The 17,700-nt window shown below is 41.2% G+C and overlaps 2 protein-coding genes across 2 annotated transcripts in view; one reads left to right on the top strand and one right to left on the bottom strand.

Annotated features, from left to right (window-relative positions):
- Nucleotides 1-9,605, top strand: part of LOC109873277 (histone-lysine N-methyltransferase, H3 lysine-36 and H4 lysine-20 specific) — a 37,878-nt gene extending 28,273 nt beyond the window's left edge. The window contains exons 20-23 of the mRNA XM_031807627.1: nt 4,652-4,793; nt 5,097-5,203; nt 5,471-5,672; nt 5,953-9,605. Of these exons, the coding sequence (XP_031663487.1) occupies nt 4,652-4,793; nt 5,097-5,203; nt 5,471-5,672; nt 5,953-6,584 (1,083 nt within the window). The 3' untranslated portion in view covers nt 6,585-9,605. The remainder of the gene's footprint in view (nt 1-4,651; nt 4,794-5,096; nt 5,204-5,470; nt 5,673-5,952) is intronic.
- Nucleotides 9,606-9,961: 356 nt separating this feature from the next.
- On the bottom strand, nt 9,962-17,700 carry LOC109873279 (ras-related protein Rab-24). The gene is made up of 9 exons (XM_020464916.2): nt 17,306-17,700; nt 16,617-16,797; nt 16,429-16,497; nt 16,163-16,241; nt 15,067-15,134; nt 12,096-12,195; nt 11,942-11,992; nt 11,757-11,816; nt 9,962-11,603 (listed from the first exon to the last, which is right to left on the bottom strand). Exons 2-9 carry the CDS (start codon nt 16,728-16,730, stop codon nt 11,539-11,541), a joined length of 606 nt encoding a protein of 201 aa, XP_020320505.1. The 5' UTR covers nt 16,731-16,797; nt 17,306-17,700; the 3' UTR covers nt 9,962-11,538.

Consider the following 17,700-nt stretch of genomic DNA (forward strand, 5'->3'; position numbering starts at 1 on the left):
ACAATGACCAGTAGAAACTGCAGCCATTTTCATTATTCTTAGCAATGATTTAGGAATCCTTGTGAGTAAGTATTAGCTAGGTAACCACTTGTTCACCTATTGAAATTGAACTTCAGTTCATGAAAATAAATAGCTAGCCAACTACTTAACCCAGTTGCCCAAAGCTAAAGTTATAAGCACCCAGCAAGCTTCATCTGGCTAGTGAGGCTCAACCGGACCGGGTTATGTGTTTTGAAACTAGCCACAATAAGGATTAGGCACAATAGTGAAATTTGCGGTTTGCCTTCAAAATAAAAGTACCTCTTTGAAAGTGATGCAGAAGGTTACAGTTGGTGGAATCATGTCATATTTAGACTAGATAATGTTAAACAAGGTTGGAATGTGAAGCAATGAAATGGGGTATCAGTCTACCCACAGAACACAACTGTGAAGAGTTACGCAAATATTAGTGTTGTAATTCTTATCGCAGGACTGTGACTGTGTGAAATCACCTCCCCAGTCAGCTTATTGTGTGTATTGACATTCATATTGCACTGTACAGCTTTACCCAAGGATTGGGGATCAATGAAATGGGGTATCAGTCTACTCAATACCCAAGATATTTTTCACAACGCCCTCCTCAGAGTTATCAGACTCCAAAACATCCACACAGTATTGTTTTTCTTTTAGAATAATGTTCAATACACATAGTAGGTTGACAATAAATGTGGCTCAATTCAGTTGTTTCAGAGTCCCGCAATTAGAGCTACAACGGTAATGCTCTCTGGGTGTCACTGAGTAGACTGATACTCCATGTCATTGATCCACAATCCATAGGTAAGGCTGTACAGTGAAATAAGTATGCCCCCTATGCAATTCTATATTCTAATACATCCAGTGTGATTTCGACAGATTTTTGTCAAATTAACAAATTATTGTCTTTTGTTGATTTTGTATAACAACATTCCAACCTCGTTTATTATGATCTATTCAATTATGGCATAATTCTACTATTTGTATTCATTTGCATCACTGTCAATGACATACTTTTATTTTGAAGGCTAACTGCAAAGTGAACTATTGTGGCTAATCCATATTGTGGCTAGCTTCTCATAGATGGGTCCGACCACCATTATTCAAATAAGAACTGTTTTATAAATTAGGGTTATTTTAGATGATGACACCAAGCTATATAGTTAGCGAGCTAACAATAGCTACTGAAACAGATTATGTCGTTTTGCTATGTTTTTGGGGAAGAACATTGTATGCATCCATCAGCTAGCTAGCTTTTTTTATGACCAGTACTGTGGGTGCGAGAACCTTACCAGCATCATAGCATACGTATCGATGAATCGTTGTGACATATGAAATATGAGTGATAACATAATTTCCATGGAAATTAACTTACTAAATATGACAGGCTAAAGTTTTGGTTCCGACATTGACTGGAAATATATATTGAAAACACATTTATTTGTGTCTGCCTGCAAATTGCCCAGTCCTATCAAATATATGCCAGATTATTTCAAAACGGTTGTCTTTGTTTTGAAGGCTATTTGCCATCTATTGTATTAAAAGCACCTCTGTTGCAATATTCACAAACTCTAAAAACCTAATTCTTGCTGATTGACTAGTTTCAGTAGCCTACATATCTTCTCTTTTGTTGGGCGTGTGAAATCAAGTGTGCCTGTATGTGTGGTCAATTAAATACCATGTAGACTATACTATATGGGTGGAGAAGCACAGCATAGCCCTGTCTAAGCCAGGGTGGAGAGGGGGGTTTCTACTAAACTACATTATATGGAATCATTTGAAGAAGGTTATACCAAGGATCATTTGGCTATTTGATTTAGAATTTTAAGACGCCTTGAGGTATGACAAAATATAAAAAATAAAAAATAAAATTTAAATGATTTGATTTAAAAAATGTTTGGCCTTACTGCTATTAGCCCATACAAACGCATTGAATAACAGATTCACTTCATGGAACAACAGAAATCTAAAGGAAGTTTGTCCCATATCTAAGAGATATAAGAAAGATTGAATAAAATCAAATGTTATTGGTCACATACACATGGTTAGCAGATGTTAATGTGAGTGTAGCGAAATGTTTGTGCTTCTAGTTCCGACATTGCAGTAATATCTAACAAGTAATCTAACAATTCCTGCACCTGTACTGACCTCGCCTTCTGGATGATAGCGGGGTGAAGAGGCAGTGGTTGTTGTCCTTAATGATCTTTTTGGTCTTCTTGTGACATCGGGTGCTGTAGATGTCATGGAGGGCAGATAGTTTGCCCCCGATGATGTGTTGTGCAAACCGCACCAACCTCTGGAGAGCCTTGCGGTTGACGGCAGTGTAGTTGCCGTATCAGGCTGTGATACAGCACCACAGGATGCTCTCGATTTTGCATCTGTAAAGGTTTGTCAGTGTTTTGGATGACAAGCCACATTTCTTCAGCCTCCTGAGGTTGAAGAGGTGCTGTTGCAGCTCTTCGGGATGTCTCATGGTCTGATAAACACCGCTCTAGCTCTGTCACCTTTCACCGCAGATGTGGAACTTCGTAATTGGCGGATGCGGTAGATTGAGATGCATCCAATGCAAAACACATATCTCTAGCTTAAACTGATTTCTATTGACATTGTCTGGATATAGATATTGATAACACATGTATTTTACTCTGACTGGGCCACTACAGAAGGCGTATTTTCTTCTGTTAAAGCCATTCTGTTGTTGATTTACTTCTGTGTTTTGAGTCGTTGACCTGTTGCATCACCCATCTTCTGTTGAGCTTCAATTGGCGGACAGATAGCCTTACATTCTCCTGCAAAATGTCTTAAACTTGGGAATTAATTTTTACGTTGATGATAGCAAGCTGTCCAGGCCCTGAGGCAGCAAAGCAGCCCCAAACCATGATGCTCCCTTCACCATACTTTACAGTTGGGATGAGGTTTTGATGTTGGTGTGCTGTGCCTTTTTTTCTCCACAGATAGTGTTGTGTGTTCCTTCCTTCCAAACAACACAACTTTAGTTTCATCTGTCCACAGAATATTTTGCCAGTAGCGCTGTGGAACATCCAGATGCTCTTTTGCGAACTTCAGACATGCAGCAATGTTTTTTTTAGACAGCAGTGGCTTCTTCCGTGATCTCCTCCCATAAACACCATTCTTGTTTAGTGTTTTACGTATCGTAGACTCGTCAACAGAGATGCATGTTCCAGAGATTTCTTTAATCCTTTAGCTGACACTCTAGGATTCTTCTTAACCTCATTGAGCATTTTGCGCTGTGCTCTTGCAGTCATCTTTGCAGGACGACCACTCCTAGGGAGTAGCAACAGTGCTGAACTTTCTCCATTTATAGACAATTTGTCTTACCTTGGACTGATGAACATCAAGGCTTTTAGAGATACTTTTGTAACCCTTTTCAGCTTTATGCAAGTCAACCATTCTTAATATTGCGTCTTCTGAGATCTCTTATTTTCAAGGCATAGTTCACATCAGGCAATGCTTCTTGTGAATAGCAAACTCAAATTTTGTGAGTGTTTTTTATAGGGCAGGGCAGCTCTAACCAATATCTCCAATTTTGTCTCAATGATTGTACTCCAGGTTAGCTGACTCCTGACTCCAATTAGCTTTTGGAGAAGTCATTAGCCTAGGGATTCACACACTTTTTCCAACCTACAATGTTTAAATGATGTGTTCAATATAGACAAGACAAACACAATACTTTGTGTGTTATTAGTTTAAGCAGACTGTGTTTATCTGTTGTTGTGACTTAGATGAAGATCAGATCTCATTTTATGACCAATTTATGCAGAAATCCAGATAATTCCAAAGGGTTCCCATACATTTTATTGCCACTGTATTTCTTAGGTTATTTTCTGTGCATTTTGATCTCAACTAGGTTGGCAAAATTTCTGGGACCAGGGCTACAAAGCAAGCCGGTCACAAACACCTAAAATAACATTACGGGACTGCAGTCAGGTTCGGGACCAGTTCTTGCGGGAGCGGTTGGGAGTCAGAAAATAAGTCAGAAGTCTCTCATGGGACTGTCTCTTGGCATGAAGTTTGTTTTCTCTGTAATCTTATGACCTCTAACTATGATTTATGTTTCTAGCTACAGGAAGTTGTCATGGGTTATTAAAGCTGCAATATGTAACTTTTTAGATGACCTGACAAATTTCACATAGAAATGTGAGTTATAGATCTCTCATTCTCATTGAAAGCAAGTCGTAGAAGCAGTAGATTTCTATGCTTCCCATTCTGAAGTTTCATTCTTGCGTGTTGTACTTTCGGTTTTGAACACCAGCTTCAAACAGCTGAAAATATAATATTTTTGGTTATGGAAAATATATTTCACAGTGGTTTAGATGGTACAATGATTTTCTACACAATGACTGCTTGTTTTGCCACATAAACTGAAATTAGGCAAACTATTAGATTTTTGCAACCAGGAAATGGCAGAGCGATTTCTGCATATTGCATCTTTAATGCTATTGGTTGTTATTAGTTATTATCACTACTATTGACCATTCTTGGTTTCTTGTTTTAAGAGGATTCTCTTGGTTTTCTATATTTCACCTCAGAAAATTACATCTGCTTTGCATGGTAATACAAAGACAACCAAGCAGACTTGATGATTGAACAGTGTTGTTAATTTCGGTGTGTTTGTCAGGATCGGATCATCGACGCTGGTCCGAAGGGGAACCAGGCCCGCTTCATGAACCACAGCTGCCAGCCCAACTGTGAGACCCAGAAGTGGACGGTGAATGGAGATACACGTGTGGGGCTCTTCGCTCTAATAGACGTCCCTGCAGGTGAGCGGAGATTTGGCATGAGGAGTTTGTGCTATGTTAAAGCTTTGACTTTGGCAACACTTTTCATTACATATGCATTAGCAGGAGAAATATAAGAGTAGCATTGAACTAGTTAAAGAAGGAAAGGAAGTTGCATAATATTCACCAGGACAGAGTAGTCCATAGGCAGTATATTTACAGTACTAGTCTATTATGAGGTAATTATATAGGTAAATCCATCAGCAGTTGATGTCCATCTCTGCATCACTTGTTGTGTATACTGGTTTATATCTGTCTTCTATGGGTCATTCTGCCTGTCTCCAGGCACAGAGCTGACGTTCAACTACAATCTGGAGTGTCTGGCCAATGGGAAGACTGTGTGTAAATGTGGAGCTCCAAACTGCAGCGGCTTCCTAGGAGTCCGGCCAAAGGTGAGAGGAGACACTGGAACGAGATGTTGATATTGGGTTTGATGACATGATCCACAGAATGAATAAGATACATGAGATAGTAGAATGAAATAGTAGAAACAATATTAATTGCTATTTTAAAATATCTTTCCACAAATCCAAGGGCACTTGATACAGTAGTCAAAATATTAGTAATGTCAAGGGGAATGAGATATTTGATTGACAGGGGAATCATCAGTTTGGGTGTCTGTGTCTCTATTAACAGCCTGACTCTTCATCCTTCCCCAGAATAACCCTCCAGCAGACGACAAGGGCCGCAAGCTGAAGAAAAAGGTCCAGGCTAAACGGAAGAACAAGATGGAGGTGACCAAGGAGAGGGAGGACGAGTGCTTCAGTTGTGGGGACGGGGGACAGATTGTGTCCTGTAAGAGACCAGGCTGTCCCAAGGTTTACCACGCAGACTGTCTCAACCTCACCAAGAGGCCTGCAGGTCAGTGGCCCAGTTAGGTTCCTGTCAGAGGAAATTATTGAGTTGTTATCATAGCTTGTAGGGGTTTGTTCTATTTCCTCGCTGTTACTGTAGGATTGTGTGATTGGAGAATTATATACTGTACATGACGTATTTCGTGCATTTTCACTGTTTGATGTCTGTCAGATCACTGGTTAGCAGTCTCAGTGTGCTGATTACTTCTCTGTTACGGTTGATGCAGGGCTGTGTCTGACAGCTTCTGTCTGATATACTGCGTCTGACTGCCTTTTCTGTGCTGCAGGTCGGTGGGAGTGCCCGTGGCACCAGTGTGACCTGTGTGGTAAGGAGGCGGCCTCTTTCTGTGAGATGTGTCCCAGCTCTTACTGCACACTGCACCGCGACGGGATGCTCTTCATCTCAAAGCTGGACGGACGGCTGTCCTGCAGCGAACATGACCCCTGTGGACCAGACCCCCTGGAGCCAGGGGAGATCAGGGAGTACCTACCTGACACTGGGGCTCTCTCAACACGCCCGGGGACTGATATTGTACCCCCTCCTGCTGCTGCTGTGGCTGGTGCTGCTGCTACTACAACGGGGACAGGGGACCCCCAACCTGGCCCTGAGTCTTTCCCCCGTCTCCCCATCTCTTGCCCCAACTCTGGCCCCTTCTCTGGCCCCATCAGCACTCCTCTACCCAGCTCGAAGGCCCTCGATAGCTCTCACTTATTCCTTCCCCAATACTCACCCATCTCTTCCTACGGAGATGAGAAGGAAGAAGTTGAGGATCCTTTTGGTAATGAAGACGGGGATGGAGAGGGGATTGAGGGAGAGTTGGAGGATGGAGAGATGGCAGGCTTAAAGTTGAAAGATAAAGAGGAGGAGGAAGAAGAAGAGGAGGGAGAAGAAGAGGAGGGCGAGGAAGAAGAGGAGTAAAGACTAATGTCCTTTTTCAACAACTCTGCATCCTGGCTAATCATTCATTGGGGGGCTACCTGCTTGTTCTTGAGGGTGGGACTGTGCTCAGCATCATGTAGATTCACTCATCTTTGTATATTAGGATCCATGTACAGATGATTTATAGATCTGTGAATTTGAACACCGCCTTGTTCAGACAGACCCCTGAGAAATAGCAGGATGAAACAATGTGGCCTGGAGCTGGAGGGTCGAAATGGAGTAGGAGGGAGTTTTCCCTGGACACTGATTTATGGTCAATTTTCCCCCTAATAGTCCCAGTTAGGGTTTGTGATAGGTATACTGATCCTAGATCTGTGCCTAAGGGCACAATGGGTATGATGGTAACTCTAGTCATATAGATAGGTCCATTTTAATCTCTTCTTTGTTCGTTGTCATAGTTGTTGGTTTGTGGTTTTAATAACATGTTTACATTTCTGCACCTCCTCTTGGAGAACACGGCAACTAATGTATCTGAAGCTTCACCTTTATCAAAGGGGAGACTGAAGAGAGGAGGAGCAGTACTGTCAAAGGCACAGAAATCCCCTCGTGAGAAAGTAGCCTATGGTGTGTTAGATGGGCCTGTCAAGCTGGTTCTCTCTGTAGCAATGCTCCTACATGGCACAAATGAGTAATGCTGTGAAATTAGTGCGTCAGCAATGGAAATTATAAGTCATACAATCAGTCATTTCAACCTTGTCATTGGTGTACAGTTTATATCCATACCTATTTGATGATGATGAATCTATCGTCTCTGCTGGCATCTGCCTTACCACACCAAATGATACAGACACCTAGACAATACACATGAAATCAAATGGCTTAGTTAGTAAATGTGGGTAGTACATCAAGGTGATATTGATATTGAACATGCCTATATCCTAATCCATGACAGCACTTTGTGTTTTCCCCTAACCCTGGCATTGCATTGCTCCTCTGTACTGATATCTGTTTGGGGTGCGTTTGGTTGTACTGTAGGTCTTTGAACACAACTGAAATCTGATTGAGTGGTCAACTAACGTAAATTCAATGTCAAATCAACCAAAAATGTCACCATGTCAGGGTTTAGTTTAACAGTTGGGTGGGGGAAAAATGAAATTCCCTTACGTTGATGACTTTTTCAAAACACAATCAGTTTTCCACATTGATTCAACATCATCACATTTAATTTTTTGAGTTGAATTGACTTGGAAACAACATTGATTCAAGCAGTTTTTGCCCAGTGGGAAGCTTCCTTACATGGTCTAGCTTTCCCTTCAAACTAAACTGAACCTTCAATGTGAAAGTGCCAGAGTGTACTCAGCAGTTGAGTAAGCTACTTGACGTAACCTTGACGACAGCTAGCTCACTTGTGTGTATTACATTCTCTATGACATATTTATATTGACTTTTATAACGCACAAATGAAGATGGGACTGACTTCTAGTAGTGACATTGCTGTATGTCACTTTATATAATCCATACTTTCTGTTTGCTAGGCTATACTCCTTGCCATTAGTTTAGCACTAAAAAGTACACTGGTCCACTCCCCTGCTAAAATGCTTTCACTACCGTATGTATTTGTCTCAGCTATGTGTTTTCTCCCTCTTGAAGCTTGTCTCTACATCACTGTCTTTGTTGTGTCAGTTTTTTGTCTCTGCTTATGCCTTTCCAATTGAGTCAATCAGTGTTGGGTTTTTGTGAATGAAGGGATGTGAAATTGATTCTAGAGGGCCAGAGAACAGAATGAAGTGGATTTGCCACATTCCAGTTGTGGGAATGTTGTGTTTCCATTTCTGAAGCTTATAACACACCTTTACTCCAAATCTGCACAATAAGCATTATTTTTACTGCTTAATGTCTCCCAATTTTGTCACTTTAGTCATGTCGAAGTATCTCTAGCAGCCTTTATGTATTAAAACTTAACTGGCTTATTGTTAGATGAGGCCCATGAAAAGATATGTGCAATTTCTTATATTTTAATAGAAAACCAACCTGTTTTTTAATTACTTGAAAAATGAGTAAACCGGTTCAAAGGGTCCCTTCTTGTCCGTATACTGTACTGTAAAGGTTGCCATGGTGCCCCCTGCTGTTGTTCCGATATACAGATACAGGCACCCACCGTCATGGCCATAGTAAATATCTATCTGACTTGAACATATTTATAGCACTAAAACGCCTACGAATTTTAACAACACAGATAGGTTTTAACTGATCTGTTGGAAGAGTATTTGTACATTTTAGATTGGCCTAGCCTGTCCTTCCAAAATCTTATATAATATGTATATACATTTTGTATATGAAAGCTATATATGATGAATGATAAAAAAAAAACAAGAGCTAATAATGAGTCTAGAGCCAGTGGATATCATGCGTTCTCTGGTCTCAGCTTTGTCATCAACCATTCCCACAAACAGGATCACTTCAACTTTGATACATATTTGTTGTTTACGTTTGAGTTGCTGTCAACAGACGGGGTTAATAACACTTTATATTGATGTAACAGTATCACAGTCATCAAACAGATAATAGTAGGCTATGAAAGCATACAGTATGAGGAGGTCGAGGGTCATTTCTGGTCACGACGTGAGCTGGGAATCGGAAGAGTCGGGAGATTGAAGGCTCAACTATCACTACAGTACCTTTGGGACTTGATATGATAATGAGCTGTATATCTTTTTGCTTTAATATTTTCAGTTTCTACATTGTTAGTTACCCCTCCCTCCTCTTTGGAGGGTTCTTTGATGTGGCACGAAGGAAGAGTTGGGAGGCTGTAAAATGTTTTTATACATACCTACGTATGTAACAAAGCTGGACATTGCTTTTCTACTGCTGTTTTTGTTGTTGTTGCTGTCATGCTTCTTAGCGTCTGACTCTCTTCCCTTCTGCCTTATTAAGCCTTGTGTAATTCATCTGTTCAAATTGTAACTGTTGAAGAGTTCAATAATATCCTGCTGCCTTGTGAGGATATTGAAATGTGCTGGAGTCCTTTGTACATAAAGAAAAAAATGTAAGTTGCAATTACATCTGTTTTCAACTCTGTTTTTGCCATTTTGATTTGGGCCAGAGGTTTGATTGTTACCTTTCCCGACTGAATAATCAGGTTTGTAGGCATATTACTGTATTAACAGTTCACGATTGCATTGATCAGGGGTAGATTTGTTACCATAGTCCACTATAGAGGTGCTCATGATATAGCAACTGGCTTTAACACAGCCATAGCTCAGTGTACTATAAGCCTTGTTAATAACTGTGCTAACCACTGTTTCACTTGACATATTATACAATAAAGTCAAGGAAAACAATGATGAGTGCTGCAGTCAGTCTGGTTGACCAGGCTAATGTAGTGTAGGTGTCACACAGACACACACTAACAGACAGACTTGCAGAAATCTAGTCTTTATTTTTTCAATTTACAACATGCTACAAAACAGTCCACACAATGAATGATCATATCAGCCGACTCTGTGGACCTGTAATGGTGTTGGGACTATATGCATGTTATAATATCCTCAAGGCATCCAATAGACGTGGGACTGCAAACAACCTCTTGCTTTGTGCCTGTGCCCCTTGCAATAACAGTCCTGTAAACCATTAATAAAAATGAGCTATGTGAACTAGGCCTCTTTCTCAGGCACCAGGTCTGCGTCCTGGGGAGTGGCACCATAGAAGGTGCTGTGTGTGTGTGTAAACAATAACACGCTTGATGAAGTGTATGTACACTTGAATGGAGCCTTCTATACAGAGCTAATGATGGATATGGGATTCATGCCTGTGGGCCTATTGCTGCTGCTTACTTCTAGTAACCTACAGGCACAACTTCAGTGGGACTGAGATAAACCCTCAGAGAAGTTTCAGAATTCTCTTTCAATTATCTTTGTACTCAAATGCAATGATAGCTCTAACTAAGCTACATTTTCACACACATTGGTAAAAATCAAGTAAAAATCTGCCATTGGCTAGACTGTCTCAAAAGATCAAAGGTTTCTTGAAAAGTGTAAACAGTAACAACACATTCACAGAAAATTGCAACTTGTGTGGAGTAACGACAATGGTCAGCCTTGAAATAGTGACTTGGAGATTACATTGAACATTAGTTAACATAGCTGTATGTAGGCTTTCTTTGAGTGTATATACAGTATATATATATAAGCCATTTAGCAGACAGTTTTATCCAAAGTGACTTACAGTAAGGCATTCATATATTTTACATATGGGTGGCCCTGGAATCAAACCCTCAACCCTGGCGGTGTAAGCGCCATGCTCTACCAACTGACTTACAGAGGACCACATAAGCTATATCTTGTACTTTTAGCCATGGCGACATAACTATCATATTACATTTACCCACAAGCTTTTTCCTGTGTTGGTGCAATCTTTCTAGTTGCATTCCATACTTTCAACTGTATCAGAACTTATGACGCAAAGAAAAACACATTAGATGACAATAAAGGTGCAGGTACATAGTTTGGCAAGTACATTTCACCATGAAGAGTAGACAATGAAAACAGTGCTCACAGAATGCTTATTCAAATCAAGTCATTAAGAAGCACACTCACTCAAGGCATTTGACTGAGTGATGAAGGCCATTTGTGTCATCAGCATAATTCATTTATATAAGGTGGGTTGATAGACACTGAGGAAATAAATAAAAAAATAGTGGGGTTGAGGTGCTAGTTCCTCGTATGCTTCATTCAGATATCACTCTTGGCAGGTCCCTTGTCATGGAAGAGGGGTCGCATCCAACTATTGTGATGACTCCTTTAAATGCAGTGAGCATGTAATCGTCTATGGGACAACTGAAAAAAGCTACCAAAAAAAAAACAGCAACACTGTTCGGACTCCTCTCTTTCTTTCTCTGTTTTAAATGGACAGGCCCCAGGTGGGATGTGTAGCATCCATCCTGCATTTCCAGGTTGGTTTTACAGCAAGTGATCGCTGTCCATCCAGTAAAGGCTTAACTGTGGCAGCAGGAAGAGAAATAAGAGTCCTTCTTCTGATCCAAGTCAATACCGGTCTCTTCTGTAAAGAGAAAGCAGAGAATTGTCAATCAGACCCATTCAGGAATGCATTGATTCACTACAGTGGAGATTAAATTGACAACTCATGCTAGTAATACTACCATTGCAGACAAAATGTACACGGACAGCTAAGCTATTGGAGCCAAAGTCTCACCGGTCAAGAATTGAAAGGAGATGCTGTTATAGTCCTCTGCAACCTTTTGGAACAGCTCATCTGGAATGTGGTTAAAAGACAGTAGGAGTCTACATCTGCATTTTTGGAAATGTTGTCTTATGAGAATGGGTTATAAATAAGGTTACACTATATTTGAAATTAACTGACCATGAGGTGTCACTTACCCACGTTGTTTCCTGTTTTACTGGATGTTTCAAAATGTTTAGCCCCAATCTCTGTAGATGAGAATGGAAAAAAACTAAACATGAGCCTCTTTAAAACAGCCAGTCCTCCTTATACTAATCAAGAGGATGTCTGTGATTATCATTAGCAATTTACCGTCAGCAAAGTCCTGAACGTCATGGTAGTCTACTTGCCGCAGGCCCCGGTCACTCTCAGTCAGGTCAATCTTTGTGCCACACAGGTATATCTTGCAGTGCTTCAATTGAGATCATAGAAAAATAAATAAATCTGTGTCATTGTGGGCAGTTACATACATAGGATAACATACTATCGTCGGACAGTTTATTAGGTACACCATCTCATTCATGGAAACAGATCGCTCCTAAAGACAGTGCATTACGTGGCCATGACTTCCTATATAAAGCAGACAGACAGGCATTGAGGCATTCAGTTACTGTTGGATTGAACGTTAGAATGGGCAAAACGTGTCAATCCTGTGGGCGAAAACAGCTCGTTGATGAGAGGTCGAAGGAGAATGGCAAGAATTGTGTACGCCGGGGATCATCAACTAGATTTAGCTGCGTGCTGATTTTTTCTTGAGGGGATGGTTGGCTGGCCGGAACATAATTACAAATCATTTCTAGGCTGCAAATTGACCGCAAGAATCCCAAATAGATATAACATTTAACTAAAACAATAATTTCAAACCTGGCTTACATTTGTATATGATCACATCTCCAGTATGCATAGAAATACTTGGGAACAGATTTCCCAATTTAAAATTGCTTGGAGCTGATTTCCTGGTGTTTTTACAGTTATCTCCAACAGAAAACTTGGGGGGCCAAATAAAACCACCTGTAGGCCAAATTCAGCCCGAGAGCTGCCAGTTGGGGACCCTGGTGTAAGCTAACAGGAGGGCCACAAACAGGTAAATAACGGTGCAGTAAAACAGTGGTGTGCAGAACGGCATCTCGGAATGCAAAACTCCTCAATCCTTTTCACGGATGGGCTATTGCAGTAGATGACAACACTATGAACAAGAAGCGGCTCCAATGGGCACGTGACCACCAACACTGGACAATTGAGGAGCGGAAAAACATTGCCTGGAACATGACAGCGAGTTCAGTTTACTTGAGTGGCCTGGTCAGTCCCCAGACCTCAACCCAATATGAGATGGAAAGGGCTATTCACAACATAAATGTACTGCCCTCCAATCTGAAGCAACTGGATGATGCCATCGCGTCAGCATGGACCAACATACCTGTTGAATGCTTGCGTCAACTTGAAGAATGCGCTAAAGAATTTAGGCAGTTCTACATCTACATTTTAGTAATTTAGCAGACACTCTTATCCAGAGCGACTTACGGTAGAGTGCATACATACTTTATTCCCGTACTGGTCCCCTGTGGGAATCGAACCCACAACCCTGGCATTGTAAGCCACACGGGACCTGGCAAAGGGGGGTCCAACCTGGTACTAGATGGTGTACCTAATAAACTAGTACAGTGCATTAGGAAAGTATTCAGACCCTTTGACTATTTCCACATTTTGTTACGTTACAGCCTTATTCAAAAATCGATTAAATTACCCCCCCCCCCCTTAAATCTACACACAATACCCCACAAGGACAAAGAAAAAAAACAGGTTAAGAAATTGGGAAATATCACATTTACAAAAGTATTGAGACCATTTAACACAGTAGTTTGTTGAAGCACCTTTGGCAGCGATTACAGCCTCAAGTCTTCTTGGGTATGACGCTACAAGCTTGGCACACCTGTATTTGGGGAGTTTATCCCATTCTTCTCTGCAGATCCTCTCAAGTTCTGTCAGGTTGGATGGGGAGCGTGGTTGCCTAGCTATTTTCAAGTGTCTCCAGAGATGTTCGATCGGGTTCAAGTCCAGGCACCTCAAGGACATTCAGAGACTTGTCCCGAAGCCACTACTGCGTTGTCTTGGCTGTGTGCTTAGGGTCGTTGTCCTGTTGGAAGGTGAGCCTTCGCCCCCGTCTGAGGTTCTGAGCAGGTTTTCATCAAGGATCTCTGTACTTCGTTCCGTTCATCTTTCTCTCGATCCTGGCAAGTCTCCCATTCCCTGCCGCTGAAAAACATCCCCACACCATGATGCTGCCACCACCATGCTTCAACATAGGGATGCTGCCAGGTTTCTTCTAGATATGACGCTTGGCATTCAGGCCAAAGGGTTCAATCAGACCAGTGAATTTTGTTTCTCATGGTCTGAGAGTCCTTTAGGTGCCTTTTGGCAAACTCCAAGTGGGCTGTCATGTACCTTTTACTGAGAAGTGGCTTCCGTCTGGCCACTCTACCATAAAGGCCTGATTTGTGGAGTGCTGCAGAGATGGTTGTCCTTCTGGAAGGTTCTCCCATCTCCACAGAGGAACTCTGGATCTCTGTCAGAGTAACCATCAGGTTCTCGTGTCACCTCCCTGACCAAGGCGCTTCTCCCCCGATTGCTCAGTTTGGACAGGCAGCCAGCACCAGAAAGAGTCTTTGTGGTTCCAAACTTTTTCCATTTAAGAATGATGGAGGCCACTGTATTCTTGGGGACCTTCAATGCTGCAGACATTTTTTGGTACCCTTACTCAGATCTGTGCCTCGACACAATCCTGGCTCAGAGCTCTACGGACAATTCCTTTGACCTCATGGCTTGGTTTTTGCTCTGACATGCACTGTCAACTGTGGGACCTTATATAGACAGGTGTGTGCCGTTCCAATTCATGTCCAATCAATTGAATTTACCACAGATGGACTCCAATCAAGCTGTAGAAACATTTCAAAGATGATCAATGGAAACATGATGCACCTGTGCTCAATTTCTAGTGTCATAGCAAAGGATCAGAATACTAATTTAAATAAGGCATCTTTTTTATTTTTAACCCATTTGAACACATTTCTAAAAACCTGTTTTTGCAGTGTCATTATGGGGTATTGTATGTAGATTGATGAGGGGGAAAATGTATGTAATACAGTTTTGAATAAGGCTGTAATGTTAAAAAATAATAATAATAAAGTCAAGGGGTCTGAATAGTTTCCAAATGCACTGTATATGACAATACCCATCATACAATTCCCATTGGCAAGTGAGTTGAGTTTTTATGAGACAGTCTAACCTTGTCACAGTTTTGCAGCTCCTTCACCCAGAATCTAGCTCGCTGGAAACTGCTGGTGTCCGTCAAATCTACAGGAGAAAAAGTCACAAATTAAGGTGAATGACAACATACAATGTTTTGGTTAAGTTTTATGTTGTCACAGTTATGAAAGTGTATTTGACCTAGAATATTTTGTAGTACTAATATTACTATTGCAATGTAAAATCAGCCCATAAAAACAACACTAAAAACAGAACCAGATAAAAACAATAAAAAAGACACTTAAATGAGTCATCAACTGGGGAAATGCCTCAGTGGCTACTTTCCAAACTGTAAAAAAAATCCCCCAATGAGGGAAATAAGAGGGGAGGACACTCATATGCAGAAACATCCATTGCACTCAACAAGAATTTCTACAATTAAACATTTAGGATATAACGAAGCCATTAGTGCTTGCCAGGGACCTCACGATACGACATTATCATGATACTTCGGTGCCAATACGATATGTATAGTGATTCTCATGATTCTATATGTATTGCGATTCAATAATGCAATTTTACTGTGATTTGATCATGCAAATTTACTGTGATTTGATGTTCCAAACTTATTGCTCGACACTGAGTATACAAACATTAAGAACACCTGCTCTTTCCATGACAGACTGACCAGGTGAATCCAGGTGAAAGCTATGATCCCTTATCGATGTCACTTGTTAAATCCACTTCAAAATCAGTGTAAATGAAGGGGAGGAGATTTTCAAACCTGGAGACGACAGACATTGATTGTGTACGTGTGCCATTCAGAGGGTGAATGGTAGTAGGTGCCAGGCGCACCGGATTGTGTCAGGAACTGCAACACTGCTGGGTTTTTCACACTCAACAGTTTCCCATGTGTATCAAGAATGGTCCACCACCCAAAGGACATCCGACCAACTTGACACAGCTGTGGGAAGCTTGGATTAAACATGGGCCAGCATCCCTGTGGAACGCTTGACACCTTGATGAGTCCATGCCCCAATGAATTGAGGCAGTTCTGAGGGCAAACCGGGGGCCTCAAATCAATATAAAAAATGTAGCGTGATATTGAGTGTCATTCCAAGGGGATAAGAACTTACCATAGCAGACAATGGCAGCCCTGGCTCCTCTGTAGTAGATTCTACTCATAGCCTCGTAGCGCTCTGATCCAGCCGTGTCCTGGGTTGCAGAGAAGGAATCACTTATAGTCTATCCACACACTACCTCATATCGGGCTACAATGGATTTATTAATTTAATTATTATGCAACGATAATAATAAACCAGACAACTCCCTACGGAGTATAAAGACTCATGCAAATCTTTTTTCCATTTTATAAAGGATGCCAGCAGTCATCCTCACTCACCCATATTCCCAGTGTAACCACCTTGTCTCCCACCTGGATTGGTTTGGCAACAAATGCAGCCCCAATAGTCTATCGAAAAAAGAATGATTGCGAGAAAAATATGTAGCAGTTACAATTTTGAGAAAGAGTCTTCACACAAAAGCAGAGAGCTTCCCACACACCACCCTAGGCAATCAACGGATACTCACGTTCTGGTAGGGGCCGACAAGAAAGCGGTGGTGAACATATCTCTCCACAAGGCTGGTCTTGCCCACACTCTCTTTCCCAAGCATAACAACTTTTGCATCCACACGCATGGTCATAGTGCACAGGACCAGGACAATAAAGGAGAGGAGGAGCAGGAGATGGGTAGACCAGGATGCTGAATTGCTGTGTAACAGATGAGACAAAAACATAATAGATAGTATGATTAAGAAGTTGGGCACGATAAAACAGTTACTGTATTCCTTCTACTTTGTCCATGGCATGACATCATGACTTCGATGCAGCATGACTTGGCAGCCACCAACAGTACCAATAACACAGAATGAGTTTGAGACACTGCACTCGAAGTTGCCACAGCAGAATTTTTCTGAAGAGAGCAGTTGGCAGGATACATTTCAAGACATGTCATGACATTTGTGGCAATGTCAACAATTCTAAGTGGTCTTTAGCTAAGTTAAAATGGGCATGGGTGTGTAGCTAGAAGAATAGTTAATGCTGCCATTAGCTTAACCATCAACAAATGGTACACACAATTAGCAGACCTGAACGATTACACGAAATAAAAAATAACGTTTCGTTAGCTAGCTTCACAGTAGCATTTATTAGCTAGCTATCTAACGTTAGCTAATGATGAGTTGATAGCTAGCTAGCGAGCTAAAACCAAAACACTTACCTGCTTGATAAACTCAGCTAAATGTGTTCAAATTGAAGAATCAGAGACGAGACAGATTAACAGTATAGGTAAATGGTCGAATGGCTCTTAAAATATGAACATTTCGTTAAGAGTTAGCCAATGTTTGAGCCACTTGGTGTTGTCAGCAACGTACATTTTAGCTAAAAACTAAAATTACAGGCTACAGAAACATCCCTAACATTTATATAGCCTATGCCATTGCTATGTCATATGGCAAAGCTTACTCGACTTGAACTTCTAGACCTCATTTGTTAGCAAGCAAGCTAAATACAAAAATCCAAGAGGCTTTGTTATGAGGCCACTACTTCTTCTTTAAAGTTTTAGGGCAGACTACCCTTGTGGTGCATGGCCGCCACCTACTGTACGGGGTCTTC

This window comes from Oncorhynchus kisutch, linkage group LG28, assembly GCF_002021735.2.
Source record: "Oncorhynchus kisutch isolate 150728-3 linkage group LG28, Okis_V2, whole genome shotgun sequence".
Classification (NCBI taxonomy): domain Eukaryota; kingdom Metazoa; phylum Chordata; class Actinopteri; order Salmoniformes; family Salmonidae; genus Oncorhynchus; species Oncorhynchus kisutch.

Coding starts and splice junctions, on each gene's coding strand:
- LOC109873279 (XM_020464916.2), bottom strand. CDS start 16,730: ATGACCATGCGTGTGGATGCAAAAGTTGTTATGCTTGGGAAAGAGAGT. Junction 12,196..15,066: donor AGCTGCAAAACTGTGACAAG/GTTAGACTGTCT, acceptor TCTCAATTGAAG/CACTGCAAGATATACCTGTG. Junction 11,993..12,095: donor CGTTCAGGACTTTGCTGACG/GTAAATTGCTAA, acceptor TCTCATCTACAG/AGATTGGGGCTAAACATTTT.